Consider the following 24,040-nt stretch of genomic DNA (forward strand, 5'->3'; position numbering starts at 1 on the left):
CCCTACAGAAAGCAATTTCATAAAGTAAAAAAGCATCTTTAGGATAATTGATGCTAATCTCCCTCTTACTCAGGAAACCCTCACACCACACGGGACTTGGTGTCACATGGATTCAGTGAAGAAAACTTATACTTCCATCTCAGTCCAGTCATCTTTAGAAAGTGCTTCCTTAGATTAGGCTGAAGTCTTCTTAAAATGTCCACTCTCTGTCACTGTTTTGTGGAGTTCCACTGAATGAATCATTCCTCTTCGTTTTGATAACAGTTCAAGAATTTGAAGACAGCTGTTGTATGTTTCCCTGAAATCTTCTCCAAGTGTAACAGCCTCATTTTTGTTTTGACTGTTTTTCAATGGCATGACTTTAGATGCATCATCTACCTTGGTCCTTTCCTTCTGGACTTTCTCCTGTTTGACCTTTTTCCTCCTATACTGGGGTTACCAGAACTGAACATGAAACTCTGGGTATATTCTGATTAAAGCCTTGCTTGTTCTGGACCCAAGATTAATCTTGAAATTTTGGTAGTCATATGACTCTCTTGACTTATACCAAGGTCAGCAGTACCACCCCCTCTTTTTTGTAGGGGTAAGGGGTATGTATTAGTCAGGGTTCTCCAGAGAAACCAAATCAATATGGTGTGTGTGTGTGTGCGTGTGTGTACAGAAAGAAAGATTGAGAGACATAGTAATTTACAGGAATTGGCTCACACAATTATGGAGGTTGAGAAGTCTGGACCGGGAATTGCTGAGTGTACAGTTCCATCTGAGTCTGAAGGCTTGAAAGCAAGAAGACTGGGTGCACGTCCCATCCGAGTCTCAGTCAGAAAACTAGGAGAGCCATTGGTGTAAGCCCCAGTATAAGTCTGAGTCTGAAGGCAGGAGAAGAATGATGCCCCAGCTTAAAAATAGTCAGGCAGAGATTTTTTTTTTCTCAGCCTTTTATTTTATTCAGGCTTCCAATAAACCAGATAAGGTCCTCCCACACTGAGAAGAGCAAAAATCCGCTTTACATAGTTGACCAGTTCAAATGTTAATCTCATCTAGAAAAACCCAGAAATGTTTAACCAAATATGTGGTCACTCCATGGCCCACTCAAATTGACACAAAATTAACCATCACAGGGTGCTGTGTGCTGTGTCAGCCATATCCTTCCTACCTTCTACCTCAAATATTTTTACCCATCTATTACCGTTATAAGTATATTTATGTACTGTTACATGCATATGCATTTTACATCTACTCCTATTCGATTTTTAAAAATATTTTCCCCAGAGATTCATGTTTTGGGGATCTCAGATACTAGCTCCCTTATCATCATATTGGGTAACACTGTGGAATTTCCATGTATAATACGGCTCAATGAGTCTTCTTCTAATACAAAATATTAAACTGGAAACTACCAAGAAGACTTTCATATAGAAAAAATGCTTGGTTTCCATCCATCCATTAATCAGTTGTTTCTGAGGTGGCCATTCATTAGTTATTATCTATCTAATTGTAGCATCAGTTGCCCTCATATTCATAAGGTCTTAAAGATCTGGAATAAAATTGTGTCATACGTTCTTCTATTTGTAGGACTGCATAATCTTTAGTCAAGTACAGACACATTAGAAACATTGAAATGTCGATATACTATGTCTTTAGCATTTCCCTTGTTGACTAGTTTTGCAACCTTACTGAAAAAGAAGTTAGTCTGGTGTGACCAGGTCTCAGTGGACCCAGTCTAGCCTCTAAGGTTCATAATCTATTTCTTTAATATTTTTGAGATTTTTACCTAGGAACAAACTTTTAAGCCTATAATTAGTAGAATTTGCCCTCTTTTCTGCAAATATCTGTGTAACGCCTAATCAAGTCATAAGTAGACTAATTCATCATTTGTCTTCCCAAAGTTAAATCATACAGTTTATTAAAGCTTCATTATTGATCAAAGAATATTACTTCTTCATGTCTTAGGGTGAATTAATGTATCTGCCCATGATTTTAGATTTGAGATTTCTTGGATATTGACTCAATCATCTAATATATTTGTTATCACTACCAGATCAGAAAAGAAAATGGGGAGGGAAAATAAAAATGCCTCTTTTACCTAAAGGCAAAGGGCTGAAGTAAATAATCTTCATTTTCTTTTTGTACGAAGTCTGTATAGCTCAGGAGACTTCATTAAAACACTTGTCTGGGACCATTTTAAGTTTGCTCTTCCCTACTCTGTAATCCCACCGTGATAGACTTAAACCTCACCAATATTCATATGTGTAAATCTGATTTTTCAGGATAGTAAGATTTGAAAGATATGCTGCATCAACGAATTAGAAAACTAGATTTCACAAACACATAAAGTTGCTTTCATCAGGAGGTTTCTAAAACTGTTAGAAGCCAAAAATGCAGAACAAGAAGGAGCTTCAAAATATGACTGTAACCACAAGTTTATGTGCAGAAACAACTTGCCCTTTGGGACCCTTTGGCCATGTCTCTTGACTACAATTCTCTTCCTGTTTTGGGATTGATTTCAAGACTCCCTATTCTTCCTGTCCTTGCGTGGTTAAACGTTCTCGTCACCCTGGCCTATTTCCTTGATTTCCTAGTTGATTATTTTCTGGCTCGTGATCCAGTTCTCTAAATTGGATTCTGGTCAAATTAACTTTTCTCCTCGAAACTTTGGTAGTGATCTTCCACCAGGAAGAAAAACATTTCCTCTCCTGGCTCAGAACAATCAATAATGCTCCCTCCCAGAAAATGAATGTCAATGGCTGTCCTATTCTCCTTGCTGATGGCTCTCATACTTATTAATCCATCCTACATTTTAAGCCTTTATTCTACAAATGAATTGCCAAAAACCAAGTCGCTTTACATAAAAATGAGAATTACAGTAAAATTCAGCTTGTCTAATCTCAGCCCATTCAATTCATCCAGATGCACTACAATAGGACTAACTGTGTGATGATTTAGAAGAGCCATGTTTTGTTTCTCTTTTTGTTTTTATTGTCCTTTGCCCTTAGTGAAGCTGTGGTATACCAATCTAGACAGCTCAGTGGCAAGCACTGAGGCGAAGGCTAATGTGTGCTGTGTTAAATTCAGCCCCTCTTTCAGATACCATTTGGCTTTTGGCTGTGCAGATCACTGTGTCCACTACTATGATCTTCATAACACTGAACAGCCAATCATGGTATTCAAAGGACACCAAAAAGCAGTCTCTTATGCAAAATTTGTGAGTGGTGAAGAGATGGTCTTTGCCTCAACAGACAGTCAGCTAAAACTGTGGAATGTAGGGAAATCATACTCTCCATGTTCCTTTAAGGGTCATATCAATGAAAAAAACTTTGTAGACCTGGCTTCCAATGGAGATTATAAAGCTTGTGGAAGTGAAAATAGCTCTCTCTATCTGTACTATAAAGGACTGTCTAAGACCTTGCTAACTTTTAAGTTTGATGCAGTCAAAAGTGTTCTGGACAAAGACCGAAAAGGAGATGATACAAAAGAATTTGTTAGTACTGTGTGCTGGAGGGCACTACCAAATGGAGATTCCAATGTGCTGATTGCTGCTAACAGTCAGGGTACAATTAAGGTGCTAGAATTGGTATGAAGGGTTAACTCAAGTCAAATTGTACTTGATCCTGCTGAAATACATCTGCAGCTGACAATGAGAGAAGAAAAAGAAAATGTCATGTGATGTCTCTCTCCAAAGTCATCGTGGGTTTTGGATTTGTTTTGAATATTTTTTCTTTTTCTCTTTTCCCTCCTTTATGACCTTTGAGACCTTGGGAATACCCAGCCAACTCTCCATCATCAATGTAACTCCATGGACATTAATGCTCTTGGTGATGTGGTTATCTAATTTTTGTGGTAGAGAAACAAATTCTTTTGAATAAAAATAAATAACAACAAAAAAATAAATAAAAGTTTATTGAGGAAAAAAAAAGAAGAACCATGTTAACTAAAGGTCAGATCTCTGGAATCCTAGTTCTACTCTGTGAGTCCATGACACATCATGTCTTCTCTTCAAGCCTCAATTTTTTAATCTGTATAAAAATATGGTTCGACCAGAAGGTTCTCAAGGTCCCCATTAACTTTCAAGTTCTTTGGATCTATGAATCTATTTTAAAGTTGTTCATTATTGATTAATAACATTCATGTGATAGCCTGATCCAACTATTAGCAGTATAGAGATGTAATCACAACTTTGGAGGCAATGAAAGAATAGCAGTTCTTAAAGTAACCAAACCAATTTTTTTCTCTCTGTTTTTCCTGTTTGTTTTTCCAGTTCCCCAAATCTTAACATATTATGGTAAAGGAAGCACTCTTTCCTAGTGTTAATGACAGTAAAGACTATTGCAAAATGTCATAACAATGCCTGTCCTCAACTGATCCAGTCCACATTTGCAGATGCCTGATAGTCAGCCTAACTTCTGGATGCCTGTCCAAGCCAAACCTCTAAGTACTTGGACTTGGGCCCTTCTTTTAAGCTGAAATAAAGACTTGCACTTTCTTCCTGTCTTCAAAGACCTTCAAATTTTTGGGTAAAACCAACCCATAAATGCAAATAGACATCCTTTCACACACAATATACACCTGTACCTAGGTTTATACATGTGCCGGTAACTAGAAACTTCATCATAGGGTCATCTACGCTTCCAAAACATCAATAGAAGGCCAATTTTCTAGAATGTGAGGATGACAATTTAAAATGAGCCACATTAATGAGGTTTCCAGGAGGCTTTTAAGCTGTTCCAGCGATGGCTTTGGCTAGAGTGACCCACTGCATAGTTTTGCCCATGATCTGATCACAATGAGTTGTATTTATTTATGTGCTGTGTTTGAATAGTGGAGACAGTTTGGCAGAGTTATGGATAAGAGATTTAACTGCCGCATATCTTTAAATGCTAACAGCTTTTAACATTTTTTCTATATAACAAGCTATATTTATGAGACAATGAAGGGGTAGGGGTCTGAGGAAATAAAAATGAAGACAGAATAAAGGAAGAGAACAGTAGGGAACTCTGGCCTTGATGGGACTGAAAATATTTTAGAACTCTCAATTTCATTCTACTCTGAAAGCACCAGTTAGTTTTCCAAAAGTTTCCATTCATTATACTTCAGAGTATGATGTAATCCAAAGTTTAAACAATATGTTCATTATATCTCTATTTACACACTCATTCAATCAGTAAACCTACTTGTTGAAAGTATATTTTATGCAGGGCATTATATTAAGCATTGTCGATAGTGTAAAGGTATATAGGACATAGCTCTATCTTTTGACATCTAACTGTCTAATGAGGAGATATAATAGATATGCATAAGACTATAATACATCACTCTGCATTGGCAATTAATTAAAGAAGAGGCATTTTAAAATACACATTAGGATGTAAGAGAATGGAATCCCAGGAAGAGAGAAAAGCATGAGCAAAAATGTGGAGGCAAAAAGTACCAGGCTATTTTAAGGAATGACTGAATCACTGTGTTTGGGTGTTAGAGGAAGGGAGGGGGAAAGTCTTGAAAAAGTATAAGCAGGCTGGAACAAGATATGAATGACTTTAAATCTCACACTGACGAGTCTGGCCCTTTTTACTAGAAATGAGAAGTTAGTGATATTTAGAGCAGGGAAGAGCATGAGCAGAGTGCTGCTTTCAGAAGGAAGACTCATCTCGAGGCAAGGTGAGGAACTGATTGGAGTAAGAAAGTTTAGCGCCATAGTGACCAGTGAAGAGGCACTTTCAGTTGGCTCAGTGCAGGTAATAATGGCATCATCTAGGTGGATAAAGATTGGAAGGCAAAAAAATTAATAAGTACAAGAACAGATGTGGACCAATCAAACACCATATATGTAGAACGAGAGAGGAGTTACAGAAGGTTCTGGAATTTTAAATGGGATGGCAGAAACAATGTAGATCCATTGAGGGACAATTTGTAAGTGAGGGATGTTAATAGACTTAATTTTAAACACATAGGGAATTAAGACAATATTTCTCTACGTGCTTATGAGAAATCTCCCTTTTCAAACTTAGACTTGAACTGGGAAATAAGAAAGTCTGGAGATACCTTCTATTGTTTGTTTATAAACCCATTCTGAATTCGAAACAAGAAGGAAAATAGATGCACTTCGTGTTTTTTTTGTCTAGTCATCAATTAAACTGATGATCCAACACCATTTACTTCCATTGCCTTATCCACCTTGCTGACAATAGTAAAAACAGAGCCCAAAATGAGTCCAAGAAGCGTATCCCACCTCCGCTTGTACAAGACTGCAAGTGATAGCTTGAGAACAACCAGCAATGGAAGAAAACACACCCAGTGTAGATTGAGAAGGCTAGTATCAAACCCAGAAAATGACTTTCTATTATCAGTGAAGATGAGAATAAATGGCTCCCTAAGGAAATGGTATGTTCTCTTAATAGCTCACAAATTTTCCAGGTTAGTTTGATCAAGTGGAGCAGAGCTAGCAGGGATACAAATTATTGAAATGGTGGCAAAGATAAAGCTTCTATGTAAAATAAAATTTAAGATGCAAAAGAGATTAACAACTGGCCTTTTTAAGAGAATGAAGGAGGGGGGTTACAGCTTGAAATATATCTGTTTATGTTCTTACTCCATTCCAGTGTCCAGTTTCTGAAGATCAGAAATAGGGAGGATTTGGTAAAACTCTCAGTCTCCAATTTCTATCTAGCCTGGCCCTGTGTTAGTCTTTCACCCAGACTTCTTAACCCCTACAGCCCCTGGGAGAAAAGCGTGTTAGAACAAAGTGAGGAAGCCTGAGAGCTTCTCCTCACTTTCTGGCTGCCCTTCAGCAAATAGGGTTCTGATAGGGACAGAAGCATGCACTCTGTCTCCTATTTGGAGTTGGTTGTAGGAAAGAATTTGCACACATAGGCAAACTGCAACTCCAGCACACAGCTCTGGTTTGATTCCAACTGAAGTCAGTTGTCCCATACCCTCTGATTGCAACACATTGTAGGGAAACCATCAGTGCTCTTCACTCAGATGTTGTCAGCCAAGACTGATCCCAAAATAACCATGATGGTCCCAGAGGGTGAATGGAACCCACACTTCCCTTGGTTTTCCAGTGACATTTAGGAAAGTTTTCCTCCAGCTTCAATAGGTGACTTATCTAAGCAATGACTGGAGTGATTTCAAATTAATTAATGTTCATAGTTATTAATACCATAATTAAAAAGTTGGTCATTTGTTCCATTAATATGATATTAATGACACTGGTGATTCATAACATGAATCCCAACTTACCTTTGCATCCCAGTTTATGGTGGACAGCTCACTTCCACAGACGTTGTCAACCCCATTTGCCAACTCAATTCTCTGTTTATGTTATCTCCATCTTCAGAGGAGAAGACCCAGTCTCAGAGAGGTTAAATGATTGTCCCAAAGTTTCACGGTTGCCAAGAGGCAGAACTGAGGCTTTAACCCAACTCTTCTAACTCTGAATCCCTTGCATTTTTCTCACTGCACCACAGAGTAATTATAGGGCATGTTTATCAAGTGGTGTGTGCACCAAGTCGAAAATCCCATTTAACTTCTAATTGTTCCAAACACACCCTCACCACTGGGCTAGTTCTTTTGGGGGGGAATATCAGTGAGTCTGGTGGATTGTTTGGGTTGTTGTATTTTATATATATATATGTAATATATATACACACACATATGTGTATATTCCATTAGTTCTGTCCCTCTAGAGACAGATATCTCTCTCTACATCTATCTATCTATATCCATCTATCTATCTGTCTATCTATCTATCTATCTATCTATCTATCTATCTATCTATCTATCTATATGTAGAGAGAGGAGTTTAAGTATTAACTCACACGATCACAAGGTCCCACAATAGGCCATCTGCAGGCTGAGGAGCAAGGAGAGCCAGCCCGAATTCCAAAACTGAAGAACCTGGAGTCCGATGTTTGAGGGCAGGAAGCATCCAGCATGGGAGAAAGATGTAGGCTGGGAGGCTAGGCTAGTCTTTCATTTCACATTTTTCTGCCTGCTTATATTCTAGCTGTGCCGGCAGCTGATTAGATGGTGCCCACCCAGATTAAGAATGGGTCTGCCTTTCCCAGCGCATTGACTCAAATGTTAACCTCCGTTGGTAAAACCCTCACAGACATACCTGGTGTCAGTACTTTGTATCCTTCAATCCAGTCAAGCTGACACTCAGTATTAACCATCACAGTTGTTTTTTTTTTCATAGCAGTCAAAATGCCCAGTTGAGCCAGTAAGGTTTTTTCACCTTGAGTGAATTACTTGGCCATGTATTCATTCAGTATAAAACAAATATTTACTGAATGCCTACTATGTTTTACACATAATGCTAAAATTTTCACACAATTTTCTCCCTGTGACTTAGGTTAAAAAATTCATCCAAGTTGAAAATGTTATACACTTCTTTTTGCATTTATTTTCTAGTGTGATAAAGTCAGTTTAGGCTGGTAAACCTTCCTTATTTCTCCTCAGGAGAAAAAAAAAAAAAACAATGTATTTGCATTTAAGGAGGTTCCCCCTCATTTTTCAGTTATGTTCATCGCTATGACCCACTTATTTAGGTTCTTTGGAAAAGGAGAATTCACCCTCTGTGGGTCACCCTATTAATTACTATTGTAAGGAGCTGATTTATGGCCACAGAGCCCTTGCAGGTGTTTGAGAATGGTGCTCCACAATGGGAAATGGAAACAGGGTAATCAATAACCACCCTGAGACTCCTGCTTTAAGGCTGTCCTTGAAGATGTGCTGTGGATCTTTTTCCAGCATGTCTGATGAGCAATCCTTTTGCCGGCGAGGAGCCCTGTGGGAGGAGGAGTAAATATTGTCTTTAGACATGGCACAAGGACCAAAAGACACTGCCAAGACATCAATACTGAGAGATCACAGAGGACTTGTTGGTGAAGGAGGGAGGCTGGACACAGGTGGGAGGGTGAGATTTCTTCTTTTGACTGCTGAGATCACTGGACTTGCAGTCAGAAATCTGGGTTCCAGAGCTGGCTCTATCCTTTATCAGAAAAGTAACCTTGGACATGTTACTTAATCTGTCCACGCATTAGTTTTCACCTCTGTGAAATGAGTATACTGATAGTACCTACACAATGTAGAGATTAGGTGAGATAGTCAAAGTTCTTTCTGTTCCAGGAAGTGGTTTCATATAGTCTTAATGATGCTTTTTCTCCCATTCTCTCCTTTTCATGTGAACTATGACTTTGGTGATGGCAGGACCATGCCATATATAATGCTCTCTTTAGGCCTTGGCACAGGGACTGGCACATGGCAGGCGATGAAAGGTCTTTGTGAAAGATTGCATGCATCTTCCCTTCCCTTGTCTTCCTTCTACTTGCTTTCGACTTTGCCCCCTCTTAATTATCCCCAAATACATGTTGAATTTATGAGGGAGCAGCAGGGAGGGCCACTTTGGACAGGATCATTACTCCGCTCCCTTTCGCTGCAGGGCCTTTTCCCTAGGCTAGTCAGAGAGCTATTTGAGCTAGTTAGGTATAAGACCACTGAATAAGAATGTTGACTCCAAACGAGGCAGCTACATCCCAGTTCTTCAGCTTAAAAGTGGCTATTGCGGTGCCTTAAATAAGTATAAATCCTGACCAAAAGAGAGCAAAAAGTTTAGCCTGGCTGAATTCTGAATCCAACCGTAAACTAGAAAAAGAAGGAGCGGGAAGGCTCACCATGAGGCTGTATCAATAGCCCCAGTGTGAGAAGGCTCAAAGAGTCTGGCCTGAAGCTTGAGCTACCACAGCAGTGAGATGATTTCTAATTTTAGAAATATTAAATAACTGATAATGATATGACCTTGTTAAAGAACCATGTTAGGAAAAAAAGGGACACTGTTCAAAATAGCCTACACTTTCCCAGCTGAAGTTTCCAGGTAAAACGTGGGTTCACCACCATAATGTAGGTTCCAGATGATGAGACACCCCACATTGCAGACAAATGTGGCAAGGCCAAGACTCCTGTGTGTCCTGGAAGATACGCATTTTCAGCAACCAGCGGGGTGACTCTTACATCCTTACCATGTGAGAGAAGTATAAGCACCGGAAAATCAAAGAAATAGGACTGAGTCCTTGTTCTCAAGGGGTGTGAAGTCTAGTCACCAGCCTCATGGTGACTCCAAGATATCCTAATTTTAATATATGAAGCTGTGATACAGTGCCCAAGACCTGACTGGGGAAAAGCAGCCTCATGCAATGCCTAGAAACGTCTGAAACATTGCTGCTGGCATCCTATGAAGCAGGAATCTGAAATGCAAAACCTAAATAAAACCAGCAGGCTTCACTCTGGGAGGACAGACAAATGGAAGATGCAGCAACCCTGGAAGATGAACAGAACCCCGGATAGTTTCCCTATCCTGCCCAGTGCTGTAGATAGACACCTCTAAGGCTTGGCTACCTCAAGGATCATTAAATGCTTTTAGCAAAACTGTCTCTGAGGAGCAACCAGCTTTGAAAGCCAAATTGAAAAATGTCCATCTGATCTTGTAATTGGAGAGAAAGTAGGATCTGTGCCATGATAACACATTAGAGTCATTTGGAGATGAAAGAAAGGAAAGGGTGGTCTCATAATTAGCAGGGGCCTGAGAGTACAGAGAGGGGATGCTTCTGGAGTCAACACTGGAATTCACTTGGCATCAGATGCCATCAGTCCCTCCCTATGTGACTCTAAATACAAGAAGAATTTGCTGAGTACACCTTGGCTAAATTTTATCTGAGTTTCTTCATGTCAACAATACTTCCAACTATACAGTTTAAAACAGTGGTTCTCCACAGGGGGAAGTTTTGTCCCCCAGGGGACATTTGACAATGTCTGGGGACATTTTTGATTGTCCCCACTTGGAAGATATTTTCTACCGGCATCCAGTGAGTAGAGGCCGGGGAAGCTATTAAACTATTGTAAGACAGCCCCTCACAAAAAAAGAATTATTCAGCCAAAATGCCAACAGTGCCGAGGTTGAGAAGCCATAGTGGAGAATAATGAATATTTTCTGAACTGTCATCATTTTCGGGATTCTTTTACTTTTATACCTTGAAAACAAGGGAATTGGTTTACTTATCATCACTACAGTAATAGAAAAGTGCCAACAATTAAGAAGATGCTCCAATAGTGTTTACTCTTTTTTTTTTTTTGGCCGGCCAGCGTGGGGAGTCTTATAAACAGAGACCTTGGACAAGAGGTGAAGGCGCTTCTGCAATACTGTCAGAGTCAAATACCTTGAGATTTCCTTTTGTTCCTGCATCTGAGGCCATCAAAGCCCTCTCCAGACCTCACAGCCTGAAATAATGTTTTGGAAAAGCCAAACACAAAGATATGTGATTTTTTTATCTGCTGAGAGTGGGTGGGATCACTCTACTGTTGAGAAAGATCTTTCTAAATAGTAGATTGGATTATGTTACTCTCTTCTTGAAGCTTTCAATGACTGCCCACAGGACAATATATTGCACTGTTCTTCCCCATCTGACTACCATCTCTCCAACCATCCCATCTTCTGGATCTTCTCAACTCACATCATTTACCCCAGTTATACTGGATGTCTTATCTTCCCCAGGATGCAATTGTCCCATCACACTCTTTTCTTGGTTTTAAACATGGGAGAGTTCCCCTGCCCACAAGGTCCTCCACCCTATTTTCCAACTAACTACTAGCTATCTGCTAAGAATGATCTCAAATGTCCACCTTGGTTTAGAACCAAGAAAATGGTTCTAAAACCATTTTCTTACCTGGTCCCTACTCCTTCCTAATACCCTGGCCTAAGTCTGGTGCCCTTCCCAGAAAAACCTATATCTGCCTCCAATATAATACCTACTATCCTGAATTTCAACGAATTGTGCATCATCTCTAGGCACTTTGAAGAGAAATGGTTTCCTGTTAATCTCTGTATGTACCTCAACCCTTCCAGGCCCTTCCAGGTATGATGCAGGGCTTGAGTCCCTAACAAGATTTCAACTACTATTTGGGAAAGAATAGAAGAAAAGTACAGGGTGGAGGAGGGCAGGGGGAGGAGGGAAACAGAAGACAAGAAAGGAATGATGATGGAAGGAAGAAAGTGGGAAGCAAGAAAAGGAAAGAAAAAGCAGGAGGGAAGCAAGTAGACTGGGAAGGAGGAAAGAGAAAGAAGGAGGAAAAGGGAGACGGGAAGGGAAGGAAAGAGAAAGAAGGAAGAAGGAAGGGAGAAGGAGAGACCAAAAAGAGAGAAGGAAGAACTCTGTTAATATCTCTTGCTTAGAAAAGATTTCTCTGCTCTCTCTGACTTGAGTCAAATCCCAGCATTAACTGTCTTCAAGAACCACATAACTCTCTGTCATAGCACTTTCCCCATTTGTAATTATAGATATATCTGTATGATTATTTACTGCAATGTTGCAGCCTCCATGAGGTCGGCGTCTACATTTTCCTTCACTGTTATAGCTTCAGTACATATTGTGCCTGCAAAAATTCTTTGCTAAATAAATGAAAAAGTGGGCAGACTGCTGGAGCAGAACCAGTAGCTAATTTTATTAGTAAAAAGTCAGCCCCTCTGTTTTTCATAAACCAGTCTGGGGACTTAGATATGGTCTTGTTTAACCTTCACCTAAATTTTTCCGTATTAAAAAACCTCTTCTGCTTCTAGAAAGAATTGTTCTAAGGCATTCAAGACAGTGGCAGATACATTCTCACTTTAAAAATCAATCCCAGGAGCAATTTATTACAGGGAAATTTCCTGGACTCCAAGAAGCACCTTGAAGTCAGGAGATGATTAATTTGATATAACTGAAGAGCTGCAAACATCTGCTCCCCGTTGACATCTGCCTCTCATTAAGTTACAGCCCTCTGTCTCCCTCTGCACTGGGGGCTGGCTTGTGTGTTGATCTGGTAACTCTAATTATATGGTAAGCCCAGTGCTCAAGGCCCTTGTGCCAGCCACCTGGTGGGGGCTCAGTAAAAACTTGCTCTATTGCATTGTACTCCAGATCCACCCTGAGCACTTTGTAAGTCCTCCATCACTCCTAAATAATAGAAATAAAAAACAGTAATGAGGTTGGTGGACACATTGTCATCCTGAAGCTCTGGCTAAGGCTGAATCCAGATAGAATCAAACCCTTGATTGAGTCACATAAACAACAAATTAAATCCATGAAAAATCTACCAAATCTGTTATTTGGCATCAGGTTTTGCAATAACTCTTTAATTGTTATCTCCTACCCTGTTATCGCCTTTCCCACCAATGCTACTATCAACGTAATTGTCTTAAAATACACTGATACTGAGCTACCCTATTCAGAAACTTCAGAGGCTCTGCTCTGCCCATGAACATGTACCACCTTCCTAACCTTGACTGCTAAGCCTTCCACTTATTTGAATAAACCTAACCTCTGTCCCAGTGCTTCCCTTCAGACAGCCTTGTTTTTAGTTATATGGTGTGATTTCTTGCTTCCAAATACTGTTAGTGCTCTACCACTTTCATGCCTTAGCAAATGTAACTCACACAAAGCCCACGTGCCATATGGCACCGTCTTGATTCAGTGTGTGTCAAAGGTATATCAACCCTGACTCAAATAGACATACAATTAATTTAATCTTTACTGCAGTCTTTCATAAATATACCCAAAGACAGAACATAGAAAAACTTTCTAAAACCTCTCTTCTCCCATTTCTTTCCTTCCTTTCCTCCGATATGTCTAGGCTCACTTAAAGTCTCTCTCCTCCCCAACTCTAAGCTCCCACTCCAAGATATTCTTCAAGTCCACATTTAGGTTCTTTTGTCTCCCTTCGTAAGTTCTTCGTAGCTACATCATTTCAGCCTCCTGGCTTCTTAGAACTTTCCTGTAAGAGCCCTGGAGCTAACTCAACAAACAAACAAACAAACAAAATTCTTTCTGGCTAGGACATAGGGTAAGGGAAAAAAATTGAAAAACTAAATTAGTTTGTCTTATTCCTGTCACATTTACAGTGTACACTCTGCATGGAATGCTTTTGGCCCATTTCTAACATCAATACACCACTCAACAGCTAAAGCCCAGAACAAAAGATCCTCCTTGAAACATTCCACGATGCCCTCTTTGCACATTTTATCTTGTCTTATAGCTTTTGGTGTAAATGTCTCATTTCTACTTTTGAAAACTGAGACTCAAAGTCATCTGTAAAGCTCTTATTTGCCCTTCAATACTCCCCTAAATATCACTTCTAGGGCAAAGGGTTTCCTCAATACTCACCCAAAAATTTTTTCCAGGGCAATGTCTTCCCTGACTTTCTTTCTGGCCTTGACTTGGTTATCTCTTTGATGCCACAGCAACTGGCACTAACCTGATATATCATCATGAAATTCAGAGGATTATTTACATGTCTGTATTGCCTTCTCTCCCTCCAAACACGTATACTTTGAAAACAGGGAAATCTCTTATTCAGCCCCACACTTATCCAAGCACTCAGCCAAAACATGTTCTCAGAAAATGTGTGTGTCCAATGTCATGTTTATGAAGTAATGTATTCTCCAGAATATCTGTTTCTATACCTTACTCATTGTAGATTCTCAAAAAGTGTATTTGGAATTGAATTGAACATATATGAAATATTCAGCTTGATTGATTTTTTTCTCTGACATAACTTTATCTGTTTGGTGGTCAAAAAAAGGTTTTCACAGTGGAAAACTGGTGGAGAGAAAACAAAAGATTAAAAATAAACTAGTTTGACCAGTTGCTTTCCCTGTGGATATAAAGCCAAGCTTGAAGCTTTGTCTAAGGAAATCACACTGCCAGGCAAAAGATAATAGGCTGAGAGTGGGTCCTTCTTTTGCAACCTGCAAGGCTGCAAGACCTTTTATTTCGGTATTAGAATATCCCGTTATACTAGGCTCATGTGGCTCCTTTGGTTAATGGTGACAGAAAATGTCACTCCAGGGCCACATAACTGCAAATACTACTGGCCTAGAAGCTGAAACAGATTGATACTATTGGCAAACCACACCTAGGCAGCTTTTTATAAGAGGGGGGAGAAAATAGAGTGATTAAACATAATCACTCTTGTGCATTGTGCAATTAATCTCCAACATCCCTGGACTGCTCTCCGGGCTCCATAACTTACACCCAATCCATGAAGGTGGGCCCATTGACTGTTTCCAGTACTTAAAGGAGTCTATACACAAAAAGTCATTAATTCTTTTAAAATTCAGTCCTTCTCCTGTGGAGCAGGAGCTTGGAGGAAAAAGGATATTTTTTTTGGCAAAGCTTTTGAGTCAGAAGTTCAAGGTAGAGGCAGCCTGGGGAAGAAAAATACTGTTGGTGCCTATGCTCCCTGCTAACTCCAGCCCCAGGAGTGGGTTATGAACCCATTCCCCTTGACAGACATTGGTTTGGATGGTGGTATGGTTGTAATTCCAGCCAATGAGGTGTGAACTGGAGAACTGTGGGAAAGCATTTCTTTTCAAAAAAAAAAAAGACACATAAGAAAAGCTGGTCTCTTCTTTTTCTCTGGACATTGTCTTGTCTGGCTGTGTTATCTGTAACTGCAGCAGCCATTTTGCAACCAAGAGAGAATCCTAGGCTGAGAACAAAGACAACAGTGGCAGATGTGAAAGACAAAAAGACCCTGAATTCTTGATACTACCATCTTGCTACTGAATAACCAACACCAGAGACCCCTTACTTCTGAATTTCTTGTATTATGAAATAATACATTTGCTTATTGTATTAGCCACTTAGAATTAGGTTTGTTTTGTTTTGTTTTTTGTTTTTTGTTTTTGAGATGGAGTCTTGCTCCTGTAGCCCAGTGGTGCAATCTCAGCTCACTGTAACCTCAACCTCCTAGGTTCAAGTGATTCTTCTGCCTCAGCCTCCTGAGTAGCTAGGACTACAGGCACGTGCCACCACACCTTCATTACTTGAGGCCAAAATAATCTCAATATATTTGGATTACTGAATGAGTTAAAACTTTTGAGGATTTTTTTTTTTTAAGCATAGCTCTTGCACCTACTCCATCACAACAAACAGGTGAGAACCAGTACCTGTCTCATCCACCTCCTCTTCACATCCCAGACCCCACACTCTGCTGTGGACCATGTTACTGGTCTTCATCCTCAGCTGAGTGACCCGTTGATTTGCTAGACTATGTCTAGACTCAACTATTGATTCTATTAATATATAGTCCCTTAATTACATGCCCAAATCACATACCACCCCTTCCCTCCTCCCTTAGACTTATAGAACACTCACTTGATAAGCCAGCCTCCTGACAGGAAAGGGAATTTAGAGCACATGCAGGCAGAGGCAAACTATATGATCTACTCCATGTTCTTGCACTGCATTTATTATGTTTCTGTCCATAGCCAGCACTTGGTTAAGCTCTCAGTGAATTAAAAGGGCACATTACCTAACCTCTGAGGGAACCTCAAAGCTCTGAAAAGCCATTTCTCAAGCAACTACCTGGATATTCCTGTTTTTGAATGCATGAGTTTATTTATTTAATTTATTAAGGATTTAGTGAGCAGTTAATCTAGGCCCCATGCATTCTGCTAAAGATTGGGGATACAACAGTGAATGAACCTTTTATTCATTCAACAAACATATAATGAGTTTTTACTATACGACAGAGAACCACTAGGGCCTAACCTATAAAGGAAAAAATATGCAGAGATTGCCCAGAAGGAGGGCACAGCGGAGACAGACGTTGTATAGTAGAGACAGATCTTTATCACATACTCATCCAAACACTAAGTAAAGGGCAAGAGTAGGGCAAGAGAGAACATTCTAGACCAAGGAAACTGCAAGAACAAAGGCACAGAGGCAGGAAGAGGAATGGCACAATACAGAAAACCAAAAGCTAGTGTTACTGGAGCACAAGAGCAAGTGGGAAGCTATTTCAAGAGGTGGCTGGGAGAAATAGGAGGCAATGACTCGATCACAAGACATCCTTTATACCATGTCAAGGAATTTGGACCTTTTCCTAAAGCTCCACTGGAAAATTTTAAGCAGGGTTATAAACTGACCAGACTTTTGGTGGAAGGGCCAAGCTCGGAGTTAGAACGACTAGTAGAAAAATAAACATGAAATAAGGAACATCTTAACAAAGACGGTGGCAATTGGGAATAGAGAAGAGAAGACGAAAGAGACATCAAGTCAGTGGAATCAGTAGAAGATAACTGCCAACAGCCTATTTTAAAAGCAGGGGAGGAAGAAGGACAAGGAGGAGATGATTCCCAGGTTTCAGGAGAAGGCAGTTCGAGAAGGAATGGAATTAGACTGCATTTAGTTAACAACCTGTTGTGTCCGATGTGGGACATCCAAGTTAAGCATTAAAGACATACAAGAGAAAAATCTGGGCTGGAAAAAAAAAATAAATTTGGGTTCCACAGCAAATTGTGGGTATTTAAAAATGTGAGAATGAATGAACTCACCCTGAGAAGCGATATGTAGTGAAAAGAGAGGAGTCCTACTGGAGATCCCTGAAGACAGTCTGTTTGCAGGATTTTGGGCTGGAGTGCCAATGGAAAGCAATACATCAAACCAAAAGGCTGTTAAATAAAATGTTTAACCCTCCTGCTTTTAAAAAGATACCTTTATGGCCGGGCGTGGTGGCTCATGCCTGTAATCCCAGCACCTTGGGAGGCTGAGGTGGGTGGATCACCTGAGGTCAGGAGTTCAAGACCAGTCTGGCCAACATGGTGAAACCCTGCCTCTACTAAAAATGGAAAAATTAGCTGGGCATGATGGGGGGTGCCTGTAATCCCAGCTACTTGGGAGGCTGAGACTTGAACCCAGGAGATGGAGGTTGCAGTGAGCCGAGATCGTGCCATCGCACGCCAGCCTGGGTGACAGAGCGAGACCCCGTCTCAAAAAAATATATAAAAAATATACATATATCTTTATAATAATACAACTTTAAGTATATAAAATGATGGTTTTTATATGTCTAAAATTTGGCAAAAATTAATAGGATGACTGAGTTCAATTATTACTTTGAATGTCTGTGTGCTCTGTTGATTGCCCAGCAATGTGCAAATGAGGGATGAAAAAAGATATGCACAGTTCATGAGTTATTATAAATTTATTCCATGAAAATTATTTTCTTGTCTTCTTTTCAACAAAATCACTAATTGTGTTGTTGTAATCAAGATTCTTATATAGTCATGTTCTTTTCATGGTAGCGACAAAATAGAAAACTGAAGCAGTACCAACTGGAGATGTCAACAAAATTGTTAAAGCAACATTTCAATTCAGAAACAAACCATTAATTTTACAATTGTGTTCAACCTTTGTAATATACAGAATATAAGGAAAATATTGCAAAATATTTAACCTTCAGTATCTCTTAGAGTAGTATCTAAATCTATAGAGTAATAGAGAGATTCAGTATCGTACCTCACATTCATTACATCTAAACCTGTATATATACAAATTTAAGAGCAATATGAGTTGTTTTATATTGCAAAGGTTTTCCTGCATCTGTGTGCCAATACTGCAAATCTCACATTAATCATGAGTATTTCAAATACTATGAATCAAAAAGTAAAGAGAAACAAGAAAATGGGCACTTGGATATGATACTTTATTATGCAAGAATGTAGAGTGCATTCATGATATCTGAGAAGAAGGACTCAACACATTAATTTGTCTTTTCTCTTACCTAAGCACTTCTGTCTTTCCAATCTTCCCTGCACTCCAAAGTGGTGCCCAATCTGTGACTTCTGCAACAGCATAGCCCACACTCATTTATGGAATTTGGTCTTAGACATCTTGTGTTTAGAAGACATGGGTCAACAGATGTAGACAAGGATTTCCCCTTGCCTGAACAGCATTAGTCACGAGAGCAGTTGTTTAAGGTTAGGAGACACACTGTCCCAGTACTGAGTACTGGAGCCCAATTGCAGTGGTGCCCTTGTGTCCTTTAATAAATGTACTGGGACATTGTGACATATGGGGCCTTCAAGAAGATGCTCCAGGCAGGGCTTCCTATTGCTGAGTCTAAAGACGCATCTGAAGAGCATCAAGAGTTAAACAGTGAGTGGAAGAAGAGAATCCCATGACAGAGTTTGAAGTATCATAGCCAGAAAAATTAGAGCAAAACCAAAAGTGGTATTATAAAAGTCAAGGGAGAAGAATTTCTAAGTAGTTATCAACAAAGGCAAACATTGAGAGAGGTTAAAAAAAAGCAGGACATTGAATAAACGAAATGTGGCATATTCATACAATGGAATGTTATTCAGCAACGGGAAGGGATAAGTCCTGAAATATGCTACAGTGTGGCTGAATCTCAAAAACACTCTGCTAAATAAAAGAAATCAGTCACAAAAGACCACGTATTGTATAATACAACTTATATGTGATGTCCAATATAGGCAATTCCATAGAGACGGAAAATGTTTTGGCAGTTGCTGGGGGCTGGCAGAGTGAAGGGAAACGGCAGTGACTGCTAATGAATATGGGGTTTCTTTTTGGGGTGATGAAAATGTCCTAAATTTAGATTATGTTGATGGTTGCATAACTCTGTGCCGTTGAACTGGACACTTTCTATGACTAACTTTATGGTATGTAAATTACATCTTAATAGAGTTGTTTTTTTAAAAATAATAATAAAAGAAAAAATAGGAAGATATATATGCTACTTCTAAGATCAAACCACTCTATACAATCACACCAAACACTGTCCATCTAACTGTGAAAAATCAAGTCTTGGGAGCCATCAGATATTTAAGACTAAATAATCTTCCACGATGACTGGCCCATTGCCGCTGACCAAAAAAAAAAAAAAAAAAAAAGTCTGTTTTTCGAGAAAAAAGGGAATGAGATAAAGGGACCATTTCATAATAAAGGTCTTTCACACTAAAGTAAACTTGAAAACAGAGAACATTTATGCAAAAAAAAAAAAAAAAAAATCCATTTACTATGTCAGTAATGTTCAGCATTTCCCCTGCTGTTATTGTAGATAATTGAGTAAAAGCTTTTCCTTCTCTACATAAAGCATCAGTTTCCAACTGATTCTCTTGGAAATTTACTTTTGAGATCTCACTTCAAGATCATGACTGTAGAGTTTATGGGAAATGCATATGTGTTTGAGTAAATAGAACTATTTCCTTTTCTTGAGGCAAACACTTGCAACAACTGGAAAAAAACAGAAGAGGGAAAGAAAGAAGTAAAACTTCCCACCAAGTTTATCAACACAAAGTCACAGCTACTCTTTTGTAATTTCCAGGCGACTATACATCTAGGCTATGAATCCACATCTTTCTCACCCAACTCACTATTCAAGATTTATGTGATTCAGGGTATTAAATGCTAATATATTTCTGCTACTCAAATTTTTAATGTACACATTAGTTCTGAAGTCCATAAGCTGGTTAATATCTACATTCTGGCTAACGTGTCGTGTTGAATTTGTACCTTCTAAGAATTTTTTTAGACTACAAGTTGGGGATATAATATCCACAAACAAGCAAAATGTAATGGAGAGTTTAATAACTTATAAGAAATCTTATCCGTCTACCAATAACAAACACAAATAATAGCATAATTAACATATTTTACAGTTTATACAACACAGTCAATATAATACTTTGATGGTCATGAAATAGGTAGAGCGGGTATTACTATTGTAATCTCCATTTTTAGCTGGATAAACTAAGGTTGGTCAAAACCATTAAATGACTTGGGTAGGTACCCTTGCTCACTGTTTCCAGAGCCCCTGTCTGTAACACTCACTTGTGTCTGATTACTTGACGCGTGCCTTCCTCTGTAAGTTTCATGGAAACAAGGTCCCAGCACAGCATCTGATGTGCAGTATGTGCTCCATAACCATTTGTTGAATTGAATTGATCAAGTTCCCACAACTAGTGAGGCATGGAGACATGATGTCAGATGTCCACGTCACTTGTTCTTTTAAAGCCTTAGCTATGTTTTATTTACCTATTGTTATGGTTGGCTCATAAAAATTAGAAGAAGAAGATGCCAAGTGAGACAGCTAGACTGGGAATGTTTATTTCTATACCATAAAATACTTACTTTTATACCTAAAACCACCTATGTGAAACAGCACTTTGGCATATGGCTTAGTGATCATATGGCTTTATGGTCAGATAGCTCAGTGGTTGCATAGTCCCGTGGTCATAAGCCTCAGAGGTCATACGTCTCCATGGTCATGTAACTCAGTAGTGAGTTCAGTGATCATATAGCTCTGTAGCTATAGAGGTCTATGAACAGATAGCTCAGTTGTTATATGTATAGGCCAGTGGTCACATGGCTCCTTGGTCATATCACTCAGCAGTCATATATCTCAGTGACCTCAATGGTTACATAGCTTAATGGTTCAGAGTCAGAGGGCATATGATCTGAATCCCTTCGTCAGAGCCTCCCTGCCCTCCTCTCAGCCTGAGCCAGCCAGCAGCTCAGAATATGGTTGAATTAAATTTATACAGACATTGACACTTCATTTTTGTCTTTGTGGATATTAGTAAAAGAGGGCATCAAGAGTAAGGAACTTAGATATAATCCTGATTTCAAAACAGTTTAGGTGACTGAGTTGTCAGCAAGTTACTCCATGTCCCCATAACTGGATTTACACATTTGTTAAATGAAAATATAATAACACCTAGTTCATTGACCTGTGATAAGATCACATAAATAAAAATACTTTGTAAAATATAAGACATTCCTCAAAAATATTTTGATTGTTAGACATGATAGTATAGAGAAAGAAAGGTAATGCAAAATTAATATGAATTTAGGACCCATTGAGTGATGGGTACTCTAACTGCTAAAATGTTACTTTCTTGATATATGTATCAAGAAATTATCTTGTATCTACATTTATTTTTGTTCAAGAATTCTTTCGTCTTCCCCTGGTGTAGAAGATGATGGCCAATGCTCTGTCTATGTTCCCTTTCTCTCCTTACATCCTTTCTCCTGTCAAGCTCAGCTCTTTCCATTATTACTACTGTCAGCTTCAGACAAATATCTCACAAATTTACCCTGAAGGCTAGGGAGTCAGGAGACCACCAAGGAGCAGCACCAAGCAGAAGATGATCACATCATGGAGAAGCCCCAGGTGGTACCACTTCACCTAGATGGTGAGCAACCCTGGAGGTCAGTGCCATGGAGGACTCATGGTGAGGTATAGACCATTAAGAATGGGTAGAATTTAAATGGGTAAATATTAAAAAGAGTAGGCTATCCAGAATGTGGAAAGGTGTGATCCAGCCATGTAGGAATGTATAACAAGAGCATCTGGAGCATATGCATGAAGAGTTTGGTTCATTTATTCATTCAACCATTTATCAAGTGCTGTATTACTTTTCTGTGGTTGCATACTAATTTACCAGAAAGGTAGTAGCTTGAAAAATCACATACTTTCCATGAGTTAGGAGTCCAGTCATGGCTTAGCTTGCTTCTCTGCTTGGAGTTTCATGAGGATGTTGCTGGGCTACATTCCTATTTGGAGTCTCAACTGGAGGAGAATCCACTTCCAAGCTCATTCAGATTATTGGAAGAATTCATTACTTGCAGCTCTGTGACTGAAGTCTCATTTTCTTGCTGGCTGCCAGCTGGGGACTCCTATCAGGTCCTAGAGGCCACTCTCATATTCTCGCCACATGGCTGCCTTCAACAGGCCCTCTCAGAACATGAAGGCTTCCTTTTTCAAGGCCACCAGGAAAATCTCTCTCCCTTCAGGAGAACTCAGTCCCTCTTTTAAGGGTTTTAATCTGATCGGGTTAGACCCACCCTGGATAAGTTTCACAAAGCCAACTAATTAGGGAATTTAACTACATCTGCAAAAATCCCTTCACCTTTACCAAATAATGTAACCTACTCCCAAGACTGGCATCCATCATATTAACAGATCTTTCCCATACGCGAAGGCAGGAGATTATATAGAGTATGTACATTACGGGGTGGGATTCTTGGGGGTCTTCTTATAATTCTGCCTATCACAAGCATCTATTATCTGCCAAGCAAATAATTGACATAAATAATATGAACAATAATCTGTGTTGTCTTCAAAAAGTTATAAATTGGATGATAAGCACACCAAGATTATACGGGTAGATGGATAGGATTAAACGGGGGAAAAAATACATGTAAAGTGTTTATCTCAGTGCCTGAAAAATGAAAATTAGTGTTCCAAAAAGTTAGTTCTTCTTATTATTAAATAATTAAAGTACAGTCTACTAAGCGGTATATTAAAGTTTTGGACAAGGCATATATTGAATGGGGGAAATGCTCAGTTGTTTGGGAGATTAGAAAAGGCTTAAAAAATAGAAGCCACTGGATCTCAGTCTTCTCAAAAATTTTACCAAATAGTCCCTATTAGACCATATTTCAAAATGTTTGGAAACTGAGACTCAGTTAAGGAACTTACTCAAGGACACTCAACTAGTAAAAGATGAAGGCATGTTTCAGACCGGCACCTTTTGGTGTGGGAACGCTTGTCCCTCATGGTATGTGTGTGTGTTTACAGCAACAAGGAGTCCATGTTAGCCACAGGGAGACATGTGAGAGGGTGGAGGTAAATACCCACTCATCTGCCCTATCCACTGCTGCTGAGTAAGAATGGAGTCCAGCATTGTCAACCATTCTGATTATTCAAAGGAAACTTGAGAAGCAAATTTTGTATAAAACAAGCTTGTGTAGATAGCATGGGTTTATGTCACTAAAAATCAGGGAAGGGGATTTAAAATTAGATAAAACAAAACAAAAAAGTAGATACATTTTGTAGGAGAATTCCCTAATACCTCATCAGACTATTATATTAGGAAAATTGTCCTGGCCTTGGTGGGCAAGATGCATTACAAGGTGGCAAGGAAGTACCTGGGTGGGGAGTTGATCCAAGGAAGCTGCATTTGTACTTCAGATGTGCAGCTGGATCAGTGGAGAAGAACACTGGCAGAAGTGATGGAAATGGGAATGAACAAGTAAGTACGAGTTGGATAAAAGGCCTGGTGGTGTTGAACCCCTCCTCAGAACTCCCTGACCCTTTCCCCGAAAACTCTCTTCCATCTTCCCTCCCTTAAACTCGTGTGCCATGCCTCAGTTAACCTGCACCACCCAAGTGTTGGCAACGTACTCCAGGCTAAGCTTTT

At 39.4% G+C, this 24,040-nt stretch overlaps 1 protein-coding gene across 1 annotated transcript in view; it reads left to right on the forward strand.

Annotated features, from left to right (window-relative positions):
* The window catches only part of LOC105529294 (E3 ubiquitin-protein ligase RFWD2-like), a 40,671-nt gene extending 36,774 nt beyond the window's left edge, over positions 1-3,897 (forward strand). Inside the window, exon 4 of the mRNA XM_011966400.1 lies at positions 2,994-3,897. Coding sequence (XP_011821790.1) covers positions 2,994-3,577 — 584 coding nt within the window. The 3' untranslated portion in view covers positions 3,578-3,897. The remainder of the gene's footprint in view (positions 1-2,993) is intronic.
* Positions 3,898-24,040: the final 20,143 nt, after the last annotated feature.

Source organism: Mandrillus leucophaeus, unplaced genomic scaffold, assembly GCF_000951045.1.
Source record: "Mandrillus leucophaeus isolate KB7577 unplaced genomic scaffold, Mleu.le_1.0 Scaffold76, whole genome shotgun sequence".
NCBI lineage: Eukaryota > Metazoa > Chordata > Mammalia > Primates > Cercopithecidae > Mandrillus > Mandrillus leucophaeus.